This window comes from Lampris incognitus, chromosome 1 (assembly GCF_029633865.1).
Source record: "Lampris incognitus isolate fLamInc1 chromosome 1, fLamInc1.hap2, whole genome shotgun sequence".
NCBI lineage: Eukaryota > Metazoa > Chordata > Actinopteri > Lampriformes > Lampridae > Lampris > Lampris incognitus.
Genome location: NC_079211.1, coordinates 106,919,454 through 106,947,178, shown reverse-complemented (window position 1 = coordinate 106,947,178; position 27,725 = coordinate 106,919,454). Strand labels below are relative to the sequence as shown.

General features: G+C 42.2%; 2 protein-coding genes across 3 annotated transcripts in view; one reads left to right on the top strand and one right to left on the bottom strand.

Annotated features, from left to right (window-relative positions):
• LOC130111519 (protein shortage in chiasmata 1 ortholog) overlaps positions 1-27,725 on the bottom strand; it is a 106,713-nt gene that overhangs the window by 28,406 nt on the left and 50,582 nt on the right. Inside the window, exons 22-24 of the mRNA XM_056278744.1 lie at positions 26,431-26,515; positions 25,195-25,326; positions 24,187-24,336 (exon numbers count right to left, since the gene is read on the bottom strand). Of these exons, the coding sequence (XP_056134719.1) occupies positions 24,187-24,336; positions 25,195-25,326; positions 26,431-26,515 (367 nt within the window). The remainder of the gene's footprint in view (positions 1-24,186; positions 24,337-25,194; positions 25,327-26,430; positions 26,516-27,725) is intronic.
• LOC130120899 (uncharacterized) lies at positions 5,608-19,911 on the top strand. Of its 2 annotated transcripts, none has more exons than XM_056289715.1 (4): positions 5,608-5,857; positions 9,193-9,287; positions 9,364-9,437; positions 18,601-19,911. In XM_056289715.1, the coding sequence occupies exons 1-4, from the start codon at positions 5,657-5,659 to the stop codon at positions 19,731-19,733; spliced, it is 1,503 nt and encodes a 500-aa protein (XP_056145690.1). In that variant the 5' UTR covers positions 5,608-5,656; the 3' UTR covers positions 19,734-19,911. The 2 variants fall into 2 exon arrangements, with proteins under 2 accessions (XP_056145690.1, XP_056145698.1); XM_056289723.1 differs by lacking the exon at positions 5,608-5,857 and adding an exon at positions 7,075-7,137.

Genomic DNA, 27,725 nt, shown 5'->3' with positions numbered 1-27,725 from the left:
GGAAATGACTGACACCAAAATCGAAATTTTAAGAACTTTTAATACTATTTTCAAACAATTTAAAATGGCCACTGTCCAATGCCTGTAAATACTGCAACGCCTCGGTGGTAGTCATGGTGCATCTGTAACGGTGTCTGTACACAGACATGTTGGCAATAATCAAAAATCAAGTTTAGAATATTTCTCTGCACTGGAGAACGCTAGTGTGTTTCTAGGACAGAAAAATGAACTTCACGGAGGAAATGATGTGACCAAAACATGCCATAAATATTGACATGACGTGGGGGATCATGCGCAAATTAAAAACAAGCGGACATTTTGACCACTCATGGTCGTTTTAGGTAGATCTTATCACAACTTTTTTTTGTGCAATTGATCTAAAACTCATTTTAATGCAAATATATGCAATTTTAGGAGCATTCAGGGAACGGCAGGTCTGTATCTTTTTTTTTTCTTTCACAAAGTTATTAAACTTTGAAAATCCAAAACGGTCAAAATGACTGTCTTGGTCGTTCTAGTGCTAGGGCAGTGATAATCGTGTGCCATGGAGGGACAGCTGATATATATAATTTTTTTGTCATTTATGCCTTTACTGAATAGAGGATGGTGAAGTGGCAGACAGGGAAAAAAGGGAGAGAGAGATGGGTACGACATACAACAAAGGTCACTAACTGGAATCGAACCAGGGACATTGCGGTTATGTGGCATGCGCCGTAACCATTCAGCTACTGAGGCACCTGCAGCAGCCGAATTTACTAATTAGAACAACCACACAGGGGAGGACAAGAAAGTGAGTCAGCTTGTGTAGTATTGAGGGCTCAACGCAGAATGAAAACCTGCATACAAATGGCCCTTGAAAGCACATAATGAAATACAAACCCCAATTCCAATGAAGTTGGGCAGTGTGTAAAACGTGAATAAAAACAGAATACAATGATTTGCAAATCCTTTTCGACCTATATTCAATTGAATACACTACAAAGACAAGATATTTAATGTTCAAACTGATAAACTTAATTGTTTTTTATAAATATTCACTCATTTTGAAATAGATGCCTGCAACACGTTCCAAAAAAGCTGGGACAGGGGCAACAAAAGACTGGGAAAGTTGAGGAATGCTCAAAAAACACCTGTTTGCAACATTCCACAGGTTAATTGGAAACAGGGGAGTGTCATGATTGGGTATAAAAGAAGCATCCCCAAAAGGCTCAGTCATTCACAAGCAAGGATGGGGTGAGGTTCACCACTTTGTGAAGGACTGCATGAGCAAATAGTCCAACTGTTTAAGAACAACGTTTCTCAACGTACAATTGCAAGGAATTTTGGGATTTCATCATCTACAGTCCATAATATCATCAAAAGATTCAGAGAATCCAGAGAAATCTCTGCACGTAAGCGGCAAGCCTGAAAACCAACATTGGATGCCCGTGACCTTCGATCCCTCAGGTGGCACTGCATTAAAAACCGACATCATTCTGTAAAGGATATTACCACATGGGCTCAGGAACACTTTGGTAAACCATCGTCAGTTAACACAGTTCGTCGCTACGTCTACAAGTACAAGTTAAAACTCGACCATGCAAAGTGAAAGCCATATATCAACAACAACCAGAAACGCCGCCGGCTTCTCTGGGCCCGAGCTCATCTGAGATGGACTGACGCAAAGTGGAAAAGTGTGCTGTGGTCTGACGAGTCCACATTTCAAATTGTTTTTGGAAATCATGGACGTCGTGTCCGGCGGGCTAAAGAGAAAAAGGACCATCCAGATTGTTATCAGCGCAAAGTTCAAAAGCCAGCATCTGTGATGATATGGGGGTGTGTTAGTGCCCATGGCATGGGTAACTCGCACATCTGTGAAGGCACCATTAATGCTGAAAGGTACATACAAGTTTTGGATCAACATATGCTGCTATCCAAGCGACGTCTTTTTCAGGGACGTCCCTGCTTATTTCAGCAAGACAATGCCAAGCCACATTCTGCACGTGTTACAACAGCGTGGCTTCGTAGTAAAAGAGTGCGGGTACTAGACTGGCCTGCCTGCAGTCCAGACCTGTCTCCCATTGAAAATGTGTGGTGCATTATGTAGCGCAAAATACGACAACGGAGACCCCGGACTGTTGAGAAACTGAAGTCATACATCAAGCAAGAATGGGAAAGATTTCCACCTACAAAGCTTCAACAATTAGTGTCCTCCGTTCTCAAACGCTTATTGAGTGTTGTTAAAAGGAAAGGTGATGTGACACAGTGGTAAACATACCCCTGTCCCAGCTTTTTTGGAACGTGTTGCAGGCATCAAATTCAAAATGAGTGAATATTTGCAAAAAAAACAATAAAGTTTATCAGTTTGAACATTAAATATCTTGTCTTTGTAGTGTATTCAATTGAATATAGGTCGAAAAGGATTTGCAAATCATTGTATTCTGTTTTTATTTACGTTTTACACAACATCCCAACTTCATTGCAATTGGAGTTTGTATCACTGGTCCAAAGTATATATAGCAAATCCAGTTAAAGAATATGCACTGCCTCAAAATCAAAGATTTGGACATGTTACCTCAGTTTTTAGGAGTGCACGGCGATGTGGAGAGGGCTGAGGAGTTTGTCCAATGCAGTATGAGGGAGTTTGTTTTATTTGTGGTTGAAACCACTTGGCTTTAATGGCTGTCAATACCGAGCAGGTGGAAGAGATATCGTAAAAGCAGAGGGAAATTTGTTATAAGCAGAGGCATTAAAAAGGGTTATGGATGTCGTTGGCAGGAAGATTCCCAATTAAAAGGACATAGGTTGATTCATAGGTTTACAATAAGCTATTTTATTCAACATAACATGGGTCCCCATCATGGAGGCCCCCATGTTCACTGCCACGTTCAGACCATGTGATCAGAAGGGCTTCTTGCCATATTAAAAAAAACAGCTTTGTGTTCATTGGTTTAGGCTGCTGCTGTGTAAGGAAGTCTGTTGCCTGCTCAGCGCAGTGAGTAGCAAGCAAATCAAGCATGGAAGATTATTGACATAAAATTAGAGTCTGAAACAATTAGGCGTAAAGAGAAAAAAAGGCTAAAGAAGAAAATTTCGAGACCAACGACAGCAGAAAATGAGGGTGAATATTTGTGTAGCCTTCTCCAAGATGGAAAGCTTTGAAAATGGACAAAAGATTTTAAAATTACACCAATGTTGCTTGTTTTCTGTTTTTGTTCACTCCCATGCCTTTACCATCAGCATTTTCTTTCTTAGTTAATTTTGCGGGTCAAATACTGTACGTGAATGGAAGTGATAGTTTATTGGATGAGTTGACCCATCTAGCAGAGAGGCCCAGCAGCAACTCTGCCGAAAGGTATCGGTAGTGTGCAAGAACAGTGTTGTACTGGCTGGTTTGGAAGGAGAGGAAGAGCCTTCAGGGAAACTACACGGGGAAATCACTTCGTGGACCTTTATATAAGACCAGATTCTTAAGGAGACAATTCAGTTTCTGAGGTTTTTACTATGCGTCCTACTCAGTCAGACAAACTCGTGGATACCTTTTTTATGCCTGTGCTTGTAGTTTGAAGTTGAATGGTGACTTTTGCTTAGCCCTCTAAGAATGTTATAGAAAAATATTTAAAACTAATCTAATATTTAGGATTTTGCATGTTCTTGTGAAAGCATTGGGTTATAAAAAACTGTTAATGCTAGGCCTATGAGTAAGAATTATTAACAATAAGCCTCAGAGAAGGTTTATTTCCCCATCTAATGAGCTGCTATTGATCCCACTAGACATCCAGCAATTGAACTGAGCTAGGCTAAACTCACTGTTAAACACACATTCAAACTACACACACAGACGTAAAAAAGGTATCCACAAGTCTGTCTGACTTGCAAACTATCCCTTTCACTGTATCTAAGATTTCTTTCAAAGACCGAACAACAGAGGTTAGAATAGGACCAGAATGCTCTGAAATATTAACAGAGCAAAAGACCCAAAGGTAGTGTAATTATCCCTGTGTTACTGAAATATCATATCGTCTGTGAATGTTCTCATTCATCCAGGTCATGGTTATCCAAAGGAGTTGAATCAAGTGCAACTGGACTTGGTATATATCCGTGAAGACGTTTCACCTCTCATCCAAGAGGCTTCCTCAGTTCATGCCTTTCTGACTAGACCAAGCTAGTCTGACTGGCTGGTGATGACACTCAGATATTTAGCCTCTAGGAGTCATTGTCAGAGCTACTGATATGCGTGGCTCTTTGTGTCCCGATGTTTAACAACACCCGTCGCTAACAGAGCCATAGATATGCGTGGTACACCGGTACACAAAAGAGCCAGAGAGCAATCGCTCTGAGCGATTCAGAGTGATTTGATGAATAGTGGAAACACTGACAGCCAATCAAAATCCATCTTGGCTATTGTGGTATAAAACTTATATGACATAATATTAGGCCGTAAATTACACATAAAAACTCATTTTACCCAAGACATCCTGCCAAATGGTCTTTGGCACTGATGGGGTCTGAAGTTTGTTTGGTCCTTACTGATATCCTCTTTGATGATCGCCAGGATACCATCAAATTGATATTGACTCATAAGGGAGTATGAATAAAATTTGTCTTAAAAAGACGAGAATTCTAGTAACAGAGTGTTGGATTCCTCTAACTCCTCTTGTCTTTTAAGAATTTCATGAACCCATACCCTTCTGGTTTTCTTTCTCTGCATAACGTACCGCAGTAACATGTCATCAATATCTATTTTCCCAAGCTGGTGACAGCTGGATCACACAGCTTGTGCTTGGCACCACTGTTTAGAATTAGAACAGAAGAATACTCTTTATTAGTAATTTTGTACATACATACAAATGAAATTGACTCTGCATTTAATCCATCCTAGCTGTGTAGCTAGGAGCAGTGAGCAGCTGCCGTGCAGCACCTGGGGAACAACTCCAGTTATTTCTTCCTACTGCTTTGGTCAGGGGCACAGACAGGAGTATTAACCCTAACATGCATGTCTTTTTCTTATCTTTTTTATGGTGAGAGGAAACCGGAGTGCCTGGAGGAAACCCACACAGACACGGGGAGAACACTCAAACTCCACACAGAAAGGACCTGGGATGACCTGAGGTTGGAACCCAGGACCTTCTTGCTGTGAGGCAACAGCGCTAACCACTGGGCCACCATGTCGCCCAGTTTACAGAACAGTTATCATTCATGAGTGTGGCTGCTCACATCGTTATAGCTACATTTATCGTTCTTGGTGTGGGCAGCCCTTAAGACTGGTGTAATATGGACTGGGCAGCAGTTTAGTATTATTAGAGAAACCTCCACTGGGCAGGGTACACTGCATAGTCCTACAGACAGCAGGTCATATTCTGATCCAGAGTAGCGGGTACAGGGAGGTGAGATCTCCCTTAAAAGAAAAAAACAAAACAAAAAAACGTTGACTGGACTAGGTGTCTCCACCTTTAATCCGAAATCAATTCTGTGGGCCGTTTTATTTTCCTATGGCCTCTCTCCCTTCCAAAGACGTAATTGAAAAAGGTTGCATTCTCTTGGAGATGCACTAACGGGCCGATAGATGGCAGCAATACCCCGGTAAGCGCCGCGTTAGAGGGTTTAGAAGAGAAGAAGAGCGCAGTTTGGACGCAGCAAATGACACGATAGACGCACGCGGCTAAAGCTAATAGAAATGGTAAAAAGGTGTTGTTGGGGCAACTGCAATACAGATACACGCTATCCCGATCGGCTGGAGGGAAATGTCGTTTTTATTCCTTTCCCTAAACCCAAATCTAACCTGGAGAAATGTCTGCTGTGGATTAAACTTTGTGGAAGACCACATTATCAGCTCAACACAGAAACTATCAACAAGCACACGTACATCTGCTCAAAGGTAAACTGTCTGTTGCTAAGCTCAGGTTACATACCGTTGGTGTCATATTACCGTTGAAACTAACCAAAGGCGCTTACTGGCTGATTAGATAGATTTATATTTTGGTGCCATGGTTGAATGAACTCCCAGCTTCCTCCAAAGCCACAGACCCTATCATTTCAATAAAAAAATACCCGAAGACCTTCCTTTTCCAGTCCAGTGCAACGACTACACCTAGAACAGGTGTACAGGAAGTCCCCGGGTTACAAATGCACGTACTTCAAAACCGACCTCCATAGAGCCTATTTTAAAAAATTGAATTACACACAAATGGTTCGTACTAACGTATGGACGGACTACTTTGCGCGACGCTCAAAACACTGCGCGTTTTAGACGGTTCGTCGGCCGGAAGGTAAACAAGACCACGCCGTTGTCGCCATTTTAAGTCGGGTCGCGTAAACATAGTTGCGTGCGTTGTGCTTGGACTTAAATATTTCGTGCGTTTACCCTCGTAATCATGGCTTCAAAGCGTAAATCTGACGCAAGTGATGGTGATGCGTCGAAGAAAAGGAAAACGATCACGATTGAAATGAAAGTGGAAATAATAAAGCGTTCAGAGAGAGGTGAAACGCCAACAAACATTGGAAAAGCGTTAGGCTACAGTCGATCAACGATCGGGACAATTATCAAGGACAAGGGGAGAGTGATGGAGTATGTAAAAGGCTCTGTCCCAATGAAAGCGACAATTATCACTAAGCAACGTAGTGGTTTAATTATCGAAATGGAAAGGCTATTGGTAATTTGGTTAGAGGACCAAAATCGGCGTAATATTCCAATTAGCCTGGGCTTAGTGCAAGAAAAGGCTCGAAACCTTTTCAGTGATTTAAAGGCTGCACGTGTAGCAAGTGAAGGTGCTTGTGATGAAGCATTTGTTGCGAGTAGGGGTTGGTTCAACCGTTTCAAAGGGAGGGTAAATTTACACAATATCAAGGTGCACGGTGAAGCAGCGAGTGCCGACGTAAGTGCTGCGAGAGTTTCCTGAAATTTTGAGAAAAAAAAATATGGAGGAGGGAGGTTATGTGTCAGAGCAAATATTTAATGTAGCAACAGAATCAGGCCCTGACTCTCCAGCAGCAGTACCAATCCCTGCCTGTCCAGCACCAGGATCATCCTCTCCAGCACAAGGCCCATCCTCTCCCAACACCAGGCCCATCATCCTTTATTGCACTAGAATAACTAATTGCACTAGTATGAAGGCAGTCATGCACTAGAACGTAGTTTTGCTACTGTATTACCGACAGGTATGCATCTCATTGATACTGCACAGTAAAATAACGCGTTTTCCCTGCAGGACGGGAGAAATCAATGCAAGTCTATTGTGCTGTTGTGAATGGTCAATGTTTACGGGTGCGGGCGGTAATGGTCAGAAATCGATAGTTACGTACTGTAACTCTAGATTCGAAGAGTATAGGCGCAGCCCTCGAAGGCTAGTGGGTTTTTTCCCTCGCGCCTCCGTGTAGCACCGAACAAATTTTAGTCCACGCCCACTTAATTGTGGGCCCCACTTAACAGCCGCTACTCGACCATAATTGAATCGAGGCCGTATAATCGGCTCCCATAACAGCTTTTTCTTCAGCTATTACGGAGCCAGTGGGGCCCAAATCATAGATGGCGGCGCCTATACACATAAAGTACGTAACTGTCGTTCTATTTCGTATAGGCTTCGCCCTCTAAGGCTGTCGCTAGTGGATTAAGGGCGAAGCAGGATATGGTGTATGCCACACTGGGTTCGTCCGATATCACAAGCACAAACATACATACACCTACTTCACCACAGTAAGTCTCGCTATTGCATTATGCTTCATAGCGCCTCAGAGAGCCCCCTACGTGCCCAATGACACAACATGGAAGACTATCTAACATTCTACAGGTGGGGAAGAAGGCTGGAACAATGACGCTTACTGCTGTGAGGAAGTACAGATGACGTCCAGCAAGGACCAGAGTAAGGGGGAACAAACCCGCTGTCTGTATATGCCTACGCAAAATGGAGAGCACACAACCGAATCCCTGCCACCTATCATTCAGTCAGTACACTCAGTACAGAATGAGTCATATAAAATCGGGAGACCTCCCGTAAATAAAAATGAATGAAAGAGCAAGGGGAAGACCATGAAGCTGCAGTGCAAATGTCTTCCACCATCACTCCTCCATGAAAAGCTGTGGAGGATGCAATCCCCCTGGTGGAGTGCGCTCTGATGCCCTCCGGGGATCCAACTTGGAACCTATGCCTGTGACACTGCCTTGCGTAGCCAGCGAGACAGGCACTGTGCAGACAGAGGAAGCCCCTGAGAATGCTCTTTGTAATGCACAAACAAAAACGCAGGGAATGGCGTAGGACAGCTGTGTGTGCAAGTAACAAGACAGGGCATGCACCAGGTGGAGGAGATGTGAGATGGCTTCCTCCAAATTATGAGGAGGGGGGAAAAAACCTTCCAAACTCACCACTCTTGACTTCAAAGAGCTATTAATGTTCATAAGTGTAAAAGCTGGGTTAGGATGCAAAATAGCTGAGCTGCCATCTCCCTGTATCCTGAGACATGACTGAGCCACTGAGCAGACAAATCACTGACTCTCTTTGCAGAAGTAAGCACCAAAAGCAGCGCCGTCTTAAGGGACAACTTGTCCAAAGGCTCAAAAGGGGGCCAGAGAACATGACAGCGAAGGCATCTGCCCTCCACTGTTTCTCTGCTTGGGGAAGACGTGTGCAGTAGAGGCACGTCATTTGCAGAGTGAGTGCCAGGCTGGCATGCTCCGGACCCAGGCAGCCTTCACAACGGCTTTGCAGGTCGAAGCCCATAATGTATCCTGTTTTACAAGCAGGACACAGTCAGATACCGCCGTCAAACCGCTTGCTTGACGACATCATTTTCTCAAGTCTTCTCTAATACTTGCAACAGTAGCTGAATGGGAGCCAATTATACAGCCTCAATTCAATATACGTATAGTCGAGTTGTGGCCGTAAGTGGGCATGGACTTAAGTTTTTTTCGGTGCTGTGCAGGGGCGCAAGGAATAAATCCACTAGCGATCGCCCTAGAGAGCGAAGCCCATACGAAATAGAACCAGTGGGAGTGGGCAGGAGCAGGATTAAGAAAACAGTCCTGCACAGGGTTCTATTTAGCTTGTATGGTTGACACTGCCGTGAGTGTGTGTGCATGGGTGAATGTGAGGCATTAATTTATTATTATTTATTATTATTATTTAAGTGCTGTGAGTGGCTGTTGCAGCTAGAAAAGCGCTATATAAATGCAGTCCATTTACACCAATTCGTGTAAAGTTTGTACTTGTTTCTATTTAGCACTTCATCAATGGAGGGCCAAGTGAGACTTGTCCCAACCCCATGGACGCGAGGAGCAAGATAGTAACCATGTGCACAGCTGATCCACCAGAACGGTAAGTCTTACTGATGAGAGCAGACTGAGATGTGAGGGAGGCTGGCTGTAACTTATTTCATGTTATCCAACCACAGAGAGACCACTCAGGAGGATACAGAGGGCTGGACTATAAAGGAAGAAGGTGAAACTCCAGAAGTGTTCACAAGAGGTAACTCACGTGGTTCTTATGTGTTCCCCAATCATTGTAACATTGGAAAACGGAGTGGTTGGTTAACAGAGCTGTGTTTGTGGGTGGGGGTCTGCTGACACAAGTAGTACACTAATAGGTAGTGTCACAGAATCTGTTGCTGGCCAATCAAGCAATCATAAATAACACTGGACAACTTTTTTCAAACGTTTTTCTTCCTGGAAAAAAAATAGAGATTATGATAGACAATGTCAAGCTGAACACAAAGATAATTTCAGATTTGCTGTATCATGTAGGAATTTGGAGAAACATTAAAATAACTTTTATTGAATTTAACGTGTTTAATCGCATAATGATGCTGATAAATTGTATTAGTTCAACTGAGCTTAAAATAATTCGCGGCTGATTTTAGTTTGTACTCAGCATCCAGTGCCTCTCGTGTCAGTGTCCAACAAGAGCCAGCACTGATGGATTCCAGTTGCCCTGATACCTCATTTCCATCGTCGCAATGTGAAACCTTTCACCAGGACATTACCACCTTGTCTGCGGGTGGGAAGCCGGATGTGGGAATGTGTCCTGGTCGCTACACTAGCGCCTCCTCTGGTCGGTCGAGGCACCTGTTCAGGGGGGAGAGGGAACTGGGGGGAATAGCATGATTCTCCTACGCGCTACGTCCCCCTGGCAAAACTCCTCACTGTCAGGTGAAAAGAAGCAGCTGCGACTCCACATGTATCGGAGAAGACGTGGTAGTCTGCAGCTCTCCCCGGATCAGCAGAGGGGGTGGAGCAGCGACCGGGACGGCTCAGAGAACGGGTTGATTGGCCAGGTACAGTTGGGGAGAAAAAAAGGGGGGGAAAGGTTCTTGATGGTCCCGAAAGATAGAAATTTTTGTACCTGTTGACAGCAAACCCCATCCTTGCAATCTTGAACCAAGTAGTTCTGCTTTAGCATTTGACAAATCTAAGTCCCTGACCAGGTCATTTAATTCTGGCTGTGTTATCAGTTGAGGATAACCAGGCATAAATGGATAAACATCTGGATCATTTTCATGTGTTGTGGCATCTTCATCTGCCTCATCTAGGCTCCATGTCTCTGATGGCTTCGGTTCTGGCAAACTGTCATCATGTGGCACTGGTCTCATGGCTGAAGGCAGATTTGGGTATTCAGTAGATTTTATTTTTAGTAGAGAAGCCAGATACATTGGTCAGACAGAAGTAACAGTCCATCACGTGAATCTTCTCATCTCACCATATCATTGGGACCGCAAATTGGCATTGACTTCGGAGTACCTCTGAGCCAAGCTCTCAGGTTGACTGTACATGGTAAATGGACTGCATTTATATAGCGCTTTTCTAGTCTACCGACCACTCAAAGCGCTTTAGAGTGTATGCCTCACATTCACCCATTCACACACACACATTCACACAATGATGGCGGAAGCTGCCATGGAAGGTGCCAACCTGCTCATCAGGAGCAATTGAGGGTTCAGTGTCTTGCTCAAGGATACTTAGACACATTCCCCACAGGAGCTGTGGCTCAAACCAATGACCTTCTGATTACTAGACGACCCGCTCTACCTCCTGAGCCATGCGGCCCCACATTGCACAACAAATGTGAGGAGCCCAGGGTTTCTCCTGCGCACTAGTTTTATATCCGAAGTACAGCTCCTAGGCTTTAATAAGTGAAGTCATGGTGTGTCTTTGAGCCTTAAGCGTATACTCACCACAGATGTAGCAGAATGTATCACAACTGTTGCAACATTGACTAGACATTTATGCTGTATTAAATCTTCCCAAAGACAAATAAATCCTATTTTTAAGTATGCTATTGCCTGAAGAACATGTGCATCAACATGCAAACAGCATCTGTAAATATGAGCAGCTTTTATAGCCTGTCTGCCAGCATCTAACCTGACAGGCATGCCTAAGACAACATTTTTATAGCACCTACACTGAGTGCATGCCCAGGCATGCTTGGACTGACCAAAACAGCTTGCTTTGTGGGCAATATACCAGTAGACTTAAAATATGACGGGAAATCGCCAAAATAGGATGTGACAGGAAAATTTTAAGGCAATTTTCGGGACCAGCAGCACAAAATACACCCAAAAGTGTTCAGGAAGCAAAATCTTCATTGTCCAGTGTAATCAGGAGGTTTGAAATTTTCAGTCAATCATTGGTCCAAAACCTGCTACAAATGTGACAAGTTAGTAAAATGAAATTAATCTTGTTGATGCTAAGTGCATCCTCTATGTGGGTTATAAAGTCGAAGTCTTTGTACACTTTGTGTAAAAAATCTTATGGTGTACATGACAACTTCATAAAAATCAAGTTCACTAAGCAGCATTTGTCCTTATATCTGGTTATAGCAATTTGTAATAATCTGATTGTGCAGTAGTAAAGGGTGATGGCCTCTCCCCATTTTCACTTATAATTTGTGGTAGACGTAGCAGTGCAGTCATTTCCTATGCACACTAAGGACTTGTGATCTCCAGCACTGGGCTCTTCCCACTTTCACCCAAACGCACAAAAAAGCGTCAGGCTAGGCTGCAAAATGCCGAGCACAGCTTGTGTCCCTGGTAATTTGCTGAGATAAATCCCTACGGTCACTGCTTCATATAATAATGCTCCATATGAAGTGAATGTACTCTTCATCATAGGCTTTACATAAACCAACATTCATTGAGTACAGAAGACAAAAAAAACCCCCAACTTAAATTCCAGTAATTTTGACACAAAAGGTGGGTGAGGGTTCAAGTAGGGATTATAGATGTCTAACATTGAGTAAAAAATAATAAAAATAAACAAGTTTACCTTTCTCCCCATTGAATGAAGAATTTCCCCTATGAAGAATTCTACCTTTTAAAGAACTATTCTTTTATATCAAATAAACTACTACTACTACTACTTTCGCCTGCTTCCGTTAGGGATTGCCACAGCGGATCAAATAGACTAAATGAGTTAAGGTTTACATGTTTCGAATGTCTCAGACACTCCAAGTGTGATCACCTGACAGAATTTTGATGCCGTGTTTCTTCCCCTTCTCTCTCCCGTTGCCACTGTTCACAGTCAGCTTGTTCTGCTGTCAGTTGTTTTCTTTTTTTTTAAGCAATATATTTATTGAATTTTGTTTGCAAATTACATCAAAACAAGTAATAGCACAGTGCAGCAAACATTTTCACCCTACCCCCCCCCCATAACCCTGTCCCTATAACAAGTAATACAATTCAAAGCAGGGTTAAAGAAGATAATAAAGATAAAAATTCAATTAATAAAAATAATAAAATAAAATAATAATAACAATAATTTCTTTCACAGACTGATTAGAGGGTGTGGTTTTTTTTTCAGTTGCTTTTACGCATATAAACAGTCAGATAGAGTTGTTCTACTCCCCCAGAGCTTGTTTTTGATGAAGCAAGTTACCAACATTAGTATTACGTCTTAGGAAGTACAGAAACAATCCCCAGATTTTATCAAAAACACTTTGTTTACGTCTAACAATATACATTATCTTTTCCATTGACATGTTTGAGGCCATTTCTTTAACCCACATACCAATTCTTGGTCCATCAACACTTTTCCAATTAAGAGCAATTACACGTTTTGCTTGTAATATACACATATCTATAAATCTGAACTCATTGCTATGTAAATGTGGGGTGGTAGGATATAAACCAAGAATAAAAAGCTTTGGACTCAATGGTAATTTCTTTGACAAAATTTGATCAATCATATCAACAACATCTTGCCAGAAGGTTTTCACTTCCACACATTCCCATATACAGTGAAACAGCGTCCCCCTTGCCTCACTACACTTAATACAGGTATCAGGAATATTGTCATTAAACTTGTGCAATTTAACAGGAGTTATATATGTACGCATCAGCCATTTATACTGTAGAAGCTTTAGGTTGCTGCTAACTATCTGTCTCTGGGCCTCTTTACATGCCTCACTCCATTCTTCTAAAGATATTTCCTCCTCTATATCTCCCTCCCATAATCTCAGTTTTGTCTCTGATGATTCATCAGATCCAGATACAAATAAGTCATACATAGTTGAAATTAAACCTTTATCATAACAGTGTTTTGTGACTGCAACTTCTAATATAGAAATAGTAGGAATGTCTAATGAATGGCTTTGACAGGATGATATAAAACTCCTTAGCTGAAGATATTTGAAAAAATGATTCCTTGGAATGTCATACTTGGTAGATATTTCCTCAAAGGACATGAATACTTCATCCTCCTCCCTGTACATGTCTTGCACTTTCCTTAACCCCTTTTCAGCCCATAATTTAAATCCCCTATCATTTTGCCCTGGTTTGAAATTGGCATTACCCCAAATAGGACTGAAGCGTGACCGGGACATATTTATATTCAAATACTTACAAGCATTGAACCAAACATCAATCATATTCAATAGTATAGGGTTGTCTGTATTTTTCTTCAGATATTTACGGTCTGCTGAATACAAATACAGGTGCAATGGTAAGCCTGGTTTAACAGAGCAGGCTTCCAGATCAATCCAAGCTGGGGGACTTCCAGATGAGAAGTAAAACATAATCGACCTTAATTGTGCTGCCCAGTAATACCATTGGATATTTGGACATTTCAGGCCTCCTTGATCATATGGTAGATAAAGTAAAGATAGACGTAATCTAGGACGTTTATTTTGCCAAATAAAGTTGGTAAACAGTTTCTTGATTTTCGTGAACAAAGATGAAGGAGGGGGTAGGGGGATATTCTGGAACAAATAAAGAAATTTGGGAAGTATATTCATCTTTAGGATATTAATCCTGCCGATCATTGAAATAGGTAAGGATGTCCAACGCTCTATCGAAGCAATACTAGCGTCCAGGATGGGCTCATAATTTGACTGAGCAATCTTATTCACCTCAGGGACAATTTTTATTCCCAGATATGTAAATGTGTCTGTTGGGTTGAAGGTAGAAGCATAAACAAGACCATTCTTCCTCTCTGTTTCATTCAGTAACATTATAGATGATTTGGAGTAATTAACTTTATAACCAGATATTTTCCCAAATGATTCAATAAGGCTTAGGAGCGCTGGGATAGATCTATGCAGATTTTTAAGCATTAATATCACATCATCGGCGAAGAGTGCTACCCTGTGCTCCAGATGTCCCTCTCGAATTCCATAAATATCGCTGTGTGTCCTCACCGCTATAGCAAATGGTTCTATCGCTAGGATAAAAAGTAAAGGCGATAAAGGGCTCCCTTGAGGGCAACTTCTACAAATGTTAAAAGGTTTAGAAACCTTACTATTCGTCAAAACTTCTGCAGTAAGCCCTGTACAAAGCAATCTTACCCATTTGATAAATGTATCCCCAAGGCCAAATCGTGTTAACACTTCAAACAGATAAGGCCATTCAACACGGTCGAAGGCCTTCTCTGCATCAAGTGAAAGTAAGGCCGTGTCAGGCGCCTCCCTCTGACTGTATAAAATATTGAGCACTCGTCTAACGTTATGAAAACCCTGTCTCCCTTGAATGAATCCGTTCTGGTCTTCTCCCACTACTCTAGGTAGAAGATCCTCCAATCTTCTTGCAAGAATTTTACAGAGTATTTTTGTATCAGAATTTAGGAGACTAATTGGACGCATATTTTCACATTTTGTATTTGGTTTCCCCGGTTTTGGGAGTAAAGTGATTAGGGCGCCCCTCATAGATGTAGGGAGAAGACCATTCTCAAAGGATTCCTGAAACATCTCCAAGAGGGGTGGTATTAATTTGGTTTGAAATTTTTTATAAATGTCTATAGGGATGCCATCTGGACCCGCTGATTTTCCAGCCTGCATACACCCAATTGCTTCTGCAATTTCCAATGCAGTTACATCTTGATCTAATACTCTACTTTCCTCTTCCGAAATTTTAGGAATATTAAGATTGTCTAGGAATTGTGTTTGTGTGTCCAGATTAGGAGAGCACTCAGAGCTGTATAATTTCCTGTGGAAGTCTCTCAAGGCTTCATTAATCTCTGTCGGGTCCACTATAGTTCTACCACTTGTGACTTCAATACAATTAATAGACCTTTCTGTTTGTTGTTGTTTAATGCGCCATGCTAGAAGTTTTCCGGGCTTTTCCCCCTGATCATAGTAGGACTGTTTGAGTCTCATTAAATCAGCAGCCGCTTTATTAGCTGCCAGTTCATTGTACTGTGCTCTAAGCAGTAGCAGTCTTGTATGAACATCTGTAGGTATATTTCTATTATTATATATTTCTGTTTCCAGTTTTTTAATTTCCTCATCTAATGTCTTCATTTCAAGTCGTGTAGCCTTTTTCTTGGAACTAGTGAAGGAAATGATTTGGCCCCTGATAAAGGCTTTGAAAGCCTCCCACCTTGTGCTAGCAGAAGTCTGGGACTTGTTACATTCAAAATACAGGTCAATCTGCTTATCTAAGAAATCTATGAATGTAGGATCCGCAAGCCACCCGGGTTGAAAACGCCATCTCGGGGGGTCGCACACTAAGTTATTATCTTCATAGGTCAAGGATACTGCAGTGTGGTCAGACAGAACTATACTACTATAATGACATTCATCTATTTTGGAGACAAGTAGTGCTGAAACCAAAAAGTAGTCTATGCGTGAGTGAGTTCTATGAGTACCGGAATAGCAGGAATATTCTACTGCGTTCGGTTTACCATGCCTCCAAACATCAAACAAATTTAATTCCTTCATAAAATGGTGTATCGTCTTTCTGGACTTACTGTGGGTATCATCTAAACCAGTTGACCTGTCTTTTGAAGGATCTAACGTACAGTTAAAGTCGCCAGCTATTATGTATTTCCCAGGATGATTTGAAGCAGTCAAAAACAGACTGTTATAGAATTTAGAGTCATCTTCATTGGGGCCGTAAACATTTATCAAAGTTAAGGTTTCAGATAATAACCTACCCTGGACTATAATATACCTCCCTGCAGGGTCCTTAACTACATGCTGTACCCGTAATGGAACCGATTTATGAATTAGTATCATAACCCCTCTAGCATGAGTGGTGTAAGGAGCAGACAACACTTGACCCTGCCATCGTCTTGCTATTTTGGGAACGTCCTCATCCACCATGTGTGTTTCTTGTAAAAAAACGATTTTTGATTTCAAGGATTTTATCCTGCTCATTACCTGCTTCACTTTTGTGAGTTTGATCAAACCCCTACAATTCCACGAAGTAAATTTTACCTTGCAACTCTCTGACATTGATTCCGGTATGTTATATTAGGAACCGTAGTGAAGAAGTACTTTGACAAACCACACCCACTGATGAAAGAATAAATAATAAAATGAAACCACAACAACCCACCCTCAACCCCATACGAACCTAAAGTCCATGAACTCTGGACATCCCCTCCCATCCCACGTTTAACTACCGCTAAAACGAGTTTCTCTAACTTTTCTTTTCTTCTCGTTCTAGCTCGCTATCTTACTTTTTCTAAATACTAATCACACATAACATCATTAATGAACTGTTCAACGCCAACAACATGTAGGCACATATAAAATTAACCATCCGAGCACATACACAAACCTGGAACCCGTGCATGCAGACTGGAAGACGAGGAGAGGGAAAAGTCTGTAGCCTGGTCACAAGAGTCCGCGATGCATCGGGCCTTCCTTCCTCCGACAGGCGCATAAACCGATGAAGACTCTCTCTGTCCCTTAGGTCTAGGCCTACTTGGATGTGCCCATGTCATTTCGGCTGGTGCTTGGACATTGTCTCTCATTCAGGGTTAAGTGCATTTCACAAAAGCTGAATAGTCTAGCTATAAACCAGACTCCGTCCTGTCCAGGTAGAAAAATAAAGCCTAAACAAAAACAAAATGGCGACAGCCCGAACACGTAGCTACATCTTTCGTGTAAATGTAAATAAAATAAAATAAAGTGAGCTTAATAGCCTACTGCATCAGTCCTTATCCGAGGGATTGAATAAACCGCTCCACTTCTGCCGGGGTTTGAAAGGTGTGGGGTCTCTCGTCGTGTTACCAGGAGCCGGGCTGGAAAGATGATTCTGTGCTTGTGGATCCCCTGGTCTCTCAGCTTCTTCCGGACCTGGTCATAGTCGCGCTGCATCTTGTGCACCCCAGCAGAGAGGTCGATGTGAAAACGGACCGGCGTGTTCTTGTAAAGGACCTGTCCCTTGGTTTTGGCTGCCTTTAGTACTCGCTCCCTGTCCTTAAAGTTCAGGAACCTCATGATCAATGTCCTTGGACGACCCGTGCGAGAGTCTACCGGAGCGCCGATTCTATGAGCCCGCTCCACCACCAAGCCCTCCCGCGGATCCATGTTCAGAGCCTCCGGCAACCACTTCTCCAGAAATGCAGGTGCATCCTGGCCCTCTTCTTTCTCCGGTAGGCCCACCAACCTTACGTTATTTCGCCGTCTCCTGCATTCCAAGTCCTCCACTTTGTCAGTAAGGCTTTTGACGGTGTTTTCCAGCGTGCTAACTCGGGATGTTAGCTTCTTAACGTCGTCCTCCACGTCAGAAATCCGTTGCTCGGCCTGTTCCATGCGGCCCGTGCATTCCTGTATTTGTTTCTTTACATCCGCAATTGTCGCTTGCACTCCATCAATTTTCTTGTAAAGTCCACTTTTCAAAGACTGTATGGCTTTCATGATATCTAGGTTGCTATTCTTATCTGTGTCTAACATTTCGTCATCTTCCTCGTGGTCGTCTCCTTCGTTAGCCATATTTTCAACCTGCATGGCGTCGCTAACCTTCTCGGCCTCTTCCTCGTGTCGCGATTTCCTTTTCTCCTTCTCTTTTTCTCTCTTTGCCTTTTCTTTCGGGTTTTTCCCTGACATTTTAGTTCTGGGTACTCTTATACACGTATTGCGTGACTTTAGACAAGATTCGGATTAGTATTGTAGGATTAATTTACACGGTAGCTGCAGAGCTTGAGATGTGCGACCCCCTAGTCCCTCGCCATAACCGGAAGTTCGTCAGTTGTTTTCTAAAAATTTTTTTATCTGTATCGTCTCATCCAGAGAATGCTCAATCAGAGTCTGTATTCGAGGACAATATCAAGGAGACATTTTATAGACCCTCAAGATGTTGTAGGAGGAGTGGGTGGTTGTAGATAGTTGGTTAAGTTTTCTAAGGAAGCATTCTATCAATATGATGTCCAGTGTCTTATATTCAAGAAACTAAAACATCTTTTTATATTTTCAGAACTCAAAATGGAACCACAAACAGAGGTACAAACAAGGACAGAAATCAAACAAGAGGACAGTGGTGCAGAAAACAAGGAAGAGATCCTAAGAGGTATTGTGGAAAAACAGCAGCAAGCGATTGAGGCTCTGAAAGGACAAATAAGAGATCAACACTCAACACCTCTTACAAACTCACCGGATATTGTCTGGCTCACTCCTGAAGTCATAAATAACAGCTCTATTCCCAATTTCTTTGAGTACTGTACGGGGTTTACATACTGCCAGTATAATGACCTCTGTGCATTCCTGGGAGTACCCAGTAGTGCCCACGCTCCGCAGCATGATGCCCCACTTGTATTTACCAGATCCACCAATTCAAGTAAGAGCATGCCCTTGCGTCTGCAGCTTTTGCTGGTTCTCATGAAACTGCGGAATAACTTCGACATGAAAGACCTTGCTTTCAGATTTCAAACTGATTGTCAGAGCGTTAGCATTATTTTTGGCTCCTGGATCGATTACATGTATGACAAGTTGGGTCAAGTGGCAACATGGCCTCACAGAGACATTATAGCTTCACAGATGCCTGCTGAATACAAACAGGAATTTCCGACAACATTTGCAAATTTGGCATTTGTAGAACTGAAAATTGATGAGGAAACGTCTCTCGTGTTACAAGGTCAGAGTTGTTCAGACTACAAGTCTTCAAATAAACTGAAGGGCCTTGTAGCTTGTGATCCCCATGGGTCTGTCATGTTTGCATCCGCCCTGTACTCAGGATCTGTTTCTGACAAGGAAATATTCAGTCGGTGCCAAATTATTTCACTACTGGAAAATTTGATCAAGTGTGGACACCTTCATAAAGGGGATGGAATTATGGTCAACAAATGTTTCCTCATCAAGACAGAGGTGGAAGAACTGGGACTAAAACTTAACATACCACCCATCGCAGAATCCAATGCACAGATGACTGCTGTGGATAGAAGAAAAATGAAGAAAAAAATGAAGTCCAGGCTGCCTGTTACAAGAGCAATCGCTAAAATAAAGAAGTTCAAGATTGTGTCAAACAGAGTCCTCAACACAAGGCTCAAGAATATTAATGAAATTTGGTCTGTAGTATGCATGTTGTCCAACTTTCAGTCCCACACGATTTAAAGTCTGACCCATAACAGCGTCTCTCCACCACAGTACCTACGTTAAGGTGGTAAAGGCATTGTCTGCCATAAAGAATTTTGACCCACAATATTGATTTTTTTTCATCCTATTATATATGGTGTGACGACACAGAAGTGTCAAGAAGAAATTTTAGTCACTTGCTGTCTTGCTAATAAAGAATTGAATCTTAAACATTTCACCTGGCAGTTTTTACCTGGTTGTTTAGATCATTCCCTATTGGGCATATCTCTTTTCCACCTGTTCTCTATGAAGTGAGCCGATGGGAAGGGCATATCTGACAAGATCCTCATCAGCTCAATGGCCTTATCTGTAACCCTAACAGCTTCCCAAGGAAGGCATCACTCTAAACATGTTTACATGTGATGCAAATTTGGCCTACTTGTTGAATGAACCAAAGAATTTCATATTTAATATGCAACAACGTGATGGTTGCATGGCTACATATGATATGTATACACAGACATCTGCTCGTGGGTTTTACGTATAGCCTATTAGATGCTACCACAGCAACAGAATACTGTATAATACATGATGTCAGGCTATGCTCAGTCCATAAAATGACACCAATCTACCTGTGGTCAGTGTGTCAGACAATTGATGGGCTTTCTCTTCCTGTACAGTTTTGCCCTGCCACAAGTCAGTCACAGGTTTCCCATCAATTCTCCTGCCATGCCCATGTGTTTATGACACCACAGAGGCAAACTTCTTAAAGACACTTCGATAGGCAAGTCATCCAATACCTTGGACCTGCAAGATACCAAACTGCTGTATTGTCTCCCATCAAGTAAAATAGCAAAAACGTTGAAGATATTAAAGTATGTTAAATAAACGAACCAGGGGTCTGCGGTGGTGTAGCAGTCTAAGCATCGGCTTTGTGTCGATGCAGTTGCCCACTGGGGACCGGGGTTCGTGCCCCGGTGTCGTCAGATCCGACTATGGCCGGACTCGATGAAGCAGCAATAATTGGTAACGCTGTCTTTGGGAGGGGGCGGAGTCGGCTTGTGTTCGTCACATGAATGTCACATGAATGAGTCTGTGTGTGTGTTGGAAAAAGCAGTGGTTTGGCCTGGATTCGCCTTGCCACTTCCGTGACAAGGCGTCTCCTTCGGGACTGCCGGCTGGAGAGATGCAGTTGGCGAACGCATGCAGTACGAGGGTGGTGTTTGAACTAAAATAGGGATCGATTGGCCACTAAATTGGGAGAAAAAGGGAAAAATCAGAAATAAATTTAGGGGGGAAAATAAATAAATAAACAAACGTACCTTGGGCTGCTTTAATGTCCACACAGTCACAGAGTTATTAAGAAGGACAATGTAGCCTATAGATTTTATCAGGTTTCGTAGACGGTGGATGATTGACAGTTGAGACGAGGCGTGGTGGTGGGTGTGAACATGATTGACAGCCACAAGAATTGTCCAATCACAATAGATCAAAAATCATTAAAACAATACCAATTTGCTGCCAATACAAGTGGGAGTGTCTGGGGCGCACAGAACTGCGCCCCATGGAAAATCTGAAGAAACCAATTAGACAGCAGCCTCAGGTCACCTGCTCGCCACAAGTTTGAGGGCTTACACAAGGTATCGTTTGACCGGCACCCCTCACCCAGGAAGTATATGTATTCAGACAGAAATCACCCAAATACCATTTGGCACCAATATTTAATGCTGCTGACAGGCACTCACAGACTGATAAACACTTTCATTTCATTATTTGCATTATACAACTAAATTTAACATGTTTAAGCACAAACCCTAATTCCAATGAAGTTGGGACATTGTGTAAAACGTAAATAAAAACAGAATACAATGATTTGCAAATCTTTTTCGACCTATATTCAATTGAATACACTACAAAGACAAGATATTTAATGTTCAAACTGATAAACTTTGTTTTTTTTTGTTGCAAATATTCACTCATTTTGAATTTGATGCCTGCAACACGTTCCAAAAAAGCTGGGACAGGGGTATGTTCACCACTGTGTTACATCACCTTTCCTTTTAACAACACTCAATAAGCGTTTGAGAACTGAGGACACTAATTGTTGAAGCTTTGTAGGTGGAATTCTTTCCCATTCTTGCTTGATGTACGACTTCAGTTTCTCAACAGTCCGGGGTCTCTGTTGTCGTATTTTGCGCTTCATAATGCGCCACACATTTTCAATGGGAGACAGGTCTGGACTGCAGGCAGGCCAGTCTAGTACCCACTGTTGTAACACGTGCAGAATGTGGCTTGGCATTGTCTTGCTGAAATAAGCAGGGACGTCCCTAAAAAAGGCATCGCTTGAATGGCAGCATATGTAGCTCCAAAACCTGTATGTACCTTTCAGCATTAATGGTGCCTTCACAGATGTGCACGTTACCCATGCCACCACAGATGCTGGCTTTTGAACTTTGCGCTGATAACAATCTGGATGGTCCTTTTCTTCTTTAGCCCGCCGGACACGACGTCCATGATTTCCCAAAACAATTTGAAATGTGGACTCGTCAGACCACAGCACACTTTTCCACTTTGCGTCAGTCCATCTCAGATGAGCTCGGGCCCAGAGAAGCCGGCGGCGTTTCTGGGTGTTGTTGATATATGGCTTTCACTTTGCATGGTCGAGTTTTAACTTGCACTTGTAGATGTAGCGACGAACTGTGTTAACTGACGATGGTTTTCCGAAGTGCTCTTGAGCCCACGTGGTAATATCCTTTACAGAATGATGTCGGTTTTTAATGCAGTGCCGCCTGAGGGATCGAAGGTCACGTGCATTCAATGTTGGTTTTCGGCCTTGCCGCTTACGTGCAGAGACTTCTCTGGATTCTCTGAATCTTTTGATGATATTATGGACTGTAGATGATGAAATCCCTAAATTCCTTGCAACTGTACATTGAGAAACGTTGTTCTTAAAACTGTTGGACTATTTGCTCACGCAGTTGTTCACAAAGTGGTGAACCTCACCCCCTCCTTGCTTGTGAACAACTGAGCCTTTCGGGGATGTTCCTTTTATACCCAATCATGACATTCACCCGTTTCCAATTAAACTGTTCACCTGTGGAATGTTGCAAACAGGTGTTTTTTGAGCATTCCTCAACTTTCCCAGTCTTTTGTTGCCCCTGTCCCAGCTTTTTTGGAATGTGTTGCAGGCATCAAATTCAAAATGAGTGAATATTTGCAAAAAACAATTAAGTTTATCAGTTTGAACATTAAATATCTTGTCTTTGTAGTGTATTCAATTGAATATAGGTCGAAAAGTATTTGCAAATCACTGTATTCTGTTTTTATTCACGTTTTACACAACGTCCCAACTTCATTGGAATTGGGGTTTGTAGATTTTAAACCCCTGATATTTGAAGGGGGTGGCGCCCCAGTGCCCTGTACTGGCCAGCTGCCACTGCATTAAACCTATCCAAAGGTCATGTAACTTCACTTTACCATGATTTTATAAGGGTTATAGGTAGCATATTAGATCAACTGTGGCCTACACCATTTTAGGCAAAGAGAAAATAAGAGCGATGTTAACTCTTGGTCTTGTCAAATATTGTTGGCCTACCCTTTGTTTAACAATCTGTCTGTAACCCTTTTGACTGTGTCCATGTTGTCAATACTTTTATAGCAAAATAATTTGATAGTGTGGTAAGTATTTTTAACTTAATCCTGCCATGCATTAGCAGTTTTGATCTGCAATACTTGTACCTTTAACACCAATGTGCAACAGGTACAGTTTCCTTGTCTCCTATGAGTGGTAGGCTTTTGCTGTTATCAGCGTTTCTTTAAATTTTACTTCGTGTATGCAGCCCTCTACTGGGCATTTAAGAATTTGCCGTGTACTTGAAGAAAAAAATTCTCTAAAAGCCATCAATGAACTCTTGTAGTAATTTGCAGAGGTGAATAGTAGAGGATTTAATTTAGAAAGTTTGCCACACCTAGCAAATAATTGTGCAAGAATTATAAGGTCACAACATCAAAACGGTTTAAAACATGAATACAGAAATTTAAATGATATGTATAAATAAATTAGTCATAAAAACAGGTTACAAATCTCTGATGGGTAAAACCAGGGGTGGCAGAGGCTCAGGAGGTGGAGCCAATCGTCCAGTAACTGCAGGGTTGCTGGTTTGATCCTTGGCTCCTCCTTGCAAAAATGTTGAGGTGTCCCTGAGCAAGACACCTAATCCCTAACTGCTCCCAATGAGCTGGACATTACCTTGCATGGTTGACACTGCCATCGGTGTATGTGTGTGTGTGTGTGTGCGTGCGTGCGCGCGCACGCACGCACGCGCGCGCATGTGGGTAGAGCACGTCGGAAAAAACGCTATATAAATGCAGTCCATTTACCATAAACCAAAGCTTTAAGAGTTACAAAAGCTAAACGAGTCAAAACATCTTCAATAATGTACATCGTCGTATCAGGTGTTCTGCGGGCGGATGTGTATTTGTGTGGGGTCACCTTTAGGACTTTGTGAGGGACCTCAGGCAGCAGCTCCTCCAGCTGAGAGAGAGAGGCCCCCAGGAGCCACAGCAGAGATGGGGCCCTTTTTATCATCAGCTGGATGACCAGAGGGTTCAAACAAGGAAACCGCAACAGACGTTTATCATCCTACCAAGGGATACACAAAGAAACAAATACACTCAAAAACAAATACTGTATTTCTGCAGCAACAGCACATACATTCATATTTAAAGAATTGATATTGATATAATTTGATATAATGCACACTATATTCCATCCTAGTTATTGTGAATGTCGCAGGCCTTGGACACACTGGGGCTTTTAAATCCAAATAGTGACTATTGTGCGTGACCTTGCTCCTACATATGTACTTCATCCATCCTTTATTTGCACTACAGAGAATGTTTTATTTGATGTTACAGCGAAGGCGATTCAGCATCACGTAAATCCCAACATGTGTTTTTCAATTAATTAATACCGTTCACTCATGAGATTTACAAGCACCTTCTCTTGATTGATTTAACCAATTTACAGCAAAGGCTCAGAATTAATGTAGTAAAAAAAAATTGTGCAAAATAGCTTTATCTCAAAAATGGTTTTTTTAGTTTATTCTGTTGGATAGCAGTAGCATAGCTGGGTCAGATTTGCTGAAAGGAGCCTTAAAAAGGGGTAGTCACAGGATACTGGAATGCATGGTTAAGACGTCTTGTGTCTCATGAGCCTTACTCAGCACATCAGGAAAAGAGGGTGTCAGTTTGGTAAGCCCAATAACATGTCTGCAGTCCAACATCCTGTGACACTCGGATTCCGTACTAGAGTAAATAGCGTTTCCTCTGAGAAAAGCCGATAGAGTTATGTTTCTGTAGTTTTTATGTCACATACAGCATCCACTGATACTGAGGTTAGTACACTGGGTCAAGACATGGATTAGCGAGTAAACTTGTTTTCATTGTGTTCCGATACGAGCACGCCTATATTCTGTGTATCTCTAAACACTGTGGTTACCTCTGAGGGCATCACAGCCAGCCAGTCTCTGTCCAGGTAACTGAAAGGCTCTATGTCACTGGTCATCAGACTGTTGAAGCAGATCCGGCTAATCCAGCGGGCCACCTCCACCACTTCTGACTCGATTAGCACCTGACAGACAACTCAACAAATGATTCTTCTATCTTTTCAGTCACATCACTTGTGACAATGATCCCTGCCTGAGATACTGATGCCCCGAATTAGACACTTGTGTGTGTGTCACACACACACACACACACACACACACAAACACACACACAAACACTCACACAAACGTACCACACCCTGTGCATAAATACAGACCATACATACTAATTGCCCCCCGCACCCTAACTATATTGGATTGTACCACTTCCTGAATACACACACTACAGTACTGCTGTCCGAGCTGAACCCTGCCCTACACACACACACACACACACACACACACACACACATACACAAATTACACATTGTCAACAAATTACACATTGTTCCTCCCTGTACTGAACTGCTTTGAACTGTACTTGGACTTCTATTACTGCTAATACAACGTCACTTTGTGTACCGAACCACCTGCTGCCATTTCTATCAGTATTTTGCACAACTTGTGTATTGGACACATTTGCACAACGCACATACTATTTGTTTGTTTGTATGGATCTATGTAAATATTTAGTTCTTTAGTTGCTTTGGCACCCCATGGACTCATCGTGATCTAAAGGACTGGTCAATTTTAAGAAATAGATGTGACTACTTTAATGCTACAATAAATGACTTGTCTGGACAATTTTAGTGGTGTGGTGCTTATTTCCAACCCTGTTGACTGCACACAGTAGAAAGAAAGTCCTTCCCAAAAAGTTTAGACTATTGATATTGTATATAATGGGTGTATGAATGTTTACCCCCTTGGGGTGTTGCCTCTGGCTTGGTTGGGCACCACACAGAGTACAACTGGCATGTTTCTGGGTGTGCAGCCAGACGGGGTAATATGTTCCATTGTTGCAATTAGTGAATCCCATAAGTGGTGGCGTGCCAGTACAGGCAGCAGGGGGATCTGGGGAAAATAGCACAACATTCTGCCAGTGTACCCTACTGCTGACAAGTGATAAGAAGCGACAGACTGGACATTTACGCCCGCCCCAACCACCGTAGGGTGTGTGAAATGGTGGAACCTTAGGAGAACAGTTAGAATGAGAAGGGGAGAAAATCAAAATAGATAAAAATGTTTTGCACCTTCACAGCCAGGTCCTTAGCCTTCATTTTTAACACCAGAGATGAGTACACCAGTTCCAGGTTACAGAATGCGTCACCAATCAACCTAAAATTTAAAAAAAAAGAGAAAGAAAAAAATACATGTATGTTAGGGTTAGTACTCCTGTCTGTGCCCTTGACCAAGGCATGGCAAGATGAACTGGAGTTGGTCCCTGGTGCTGCACGGCTGCTGCCCACTGCTCCTAGCTACATAACTAGGATGGGTTACATGCAGAGCGTTAATTTCCCTACGGGGATCCATAAAGTATATCCAAAAAAAAAAAAAAAAAAACAAATTGATGAAAACACAGTGGTGGTGGGTAAGGCATGCGCTTTTTAAGCATGTTGTATGTGTGAGATGACAATAGTGTGTGCTTATTCTACTCTTAAATTGATTGAGGAAATTAAAAATTAAGATTTCATGTCTGTAGTTAACAACTTCTATAAAATATTGGCTAATGTGGTATTGAGCTGTTTTGCCTTGTGTTTTTAAACGACACAGGCCGTGCAAGCTGCCCAGCCACTACTCAAGAAAAAGTGACACGTGGATACGGCCGCAGTGTAATCAGTAAATTTGGGAGAAATATCCATTCATATTTTTAAGATTAATACTCATCCCACATCTTATATTACTAGAAAATCAAGCAGTTATGAATGATATAGTTGTAAAGTCACAGGATGTTAAATATCATGTTAGGCCAATGGTAACGTTGATGGTAGCAAGTGCTGGTTGACATCACTGCTGCAGTAGTGGCTCACTAGTCAGCAACGTCATTCATTCGTCAGTCTGTTTGACTTGTTGAGTGACAAACGATTTTTATGCACGTGGTTAGCCTGGCATGCGCTGAAATGATTAAATCTATTGGAACAGTTAACATGGAGACCCATTCGGCCATGTTAATGTGCAAAGCCTGTGTGCTGTTCAGAGGCTCTGATTCATTCCCACGCGGTAATAATGGAAATGGTAATGTTAGGTGCAGGAGCATAACTTTGTAGTTTCTGGTGACCATTCCACTGCTGTTGACAATCCATTATCTGCATACCGACTAAGGTCTGTCACTGGTCTGCTTAATGTCAAATGGCTCATGTCAAATCTGTGTGTAGTACACGTGTGAATAAGTTAATCATTGTAAATCACATTTCGGTGGCCTTACACATATGAAATAGGTAGCGATTGTACAGAAAACGGCTTGTAACAGGTGTCTGAAATTCAGATTTGACCAGAAATGTAAAGCGCTTTGAGTGGGTGTTGCAGCTAGAAAAGCGCTGTATAAAAT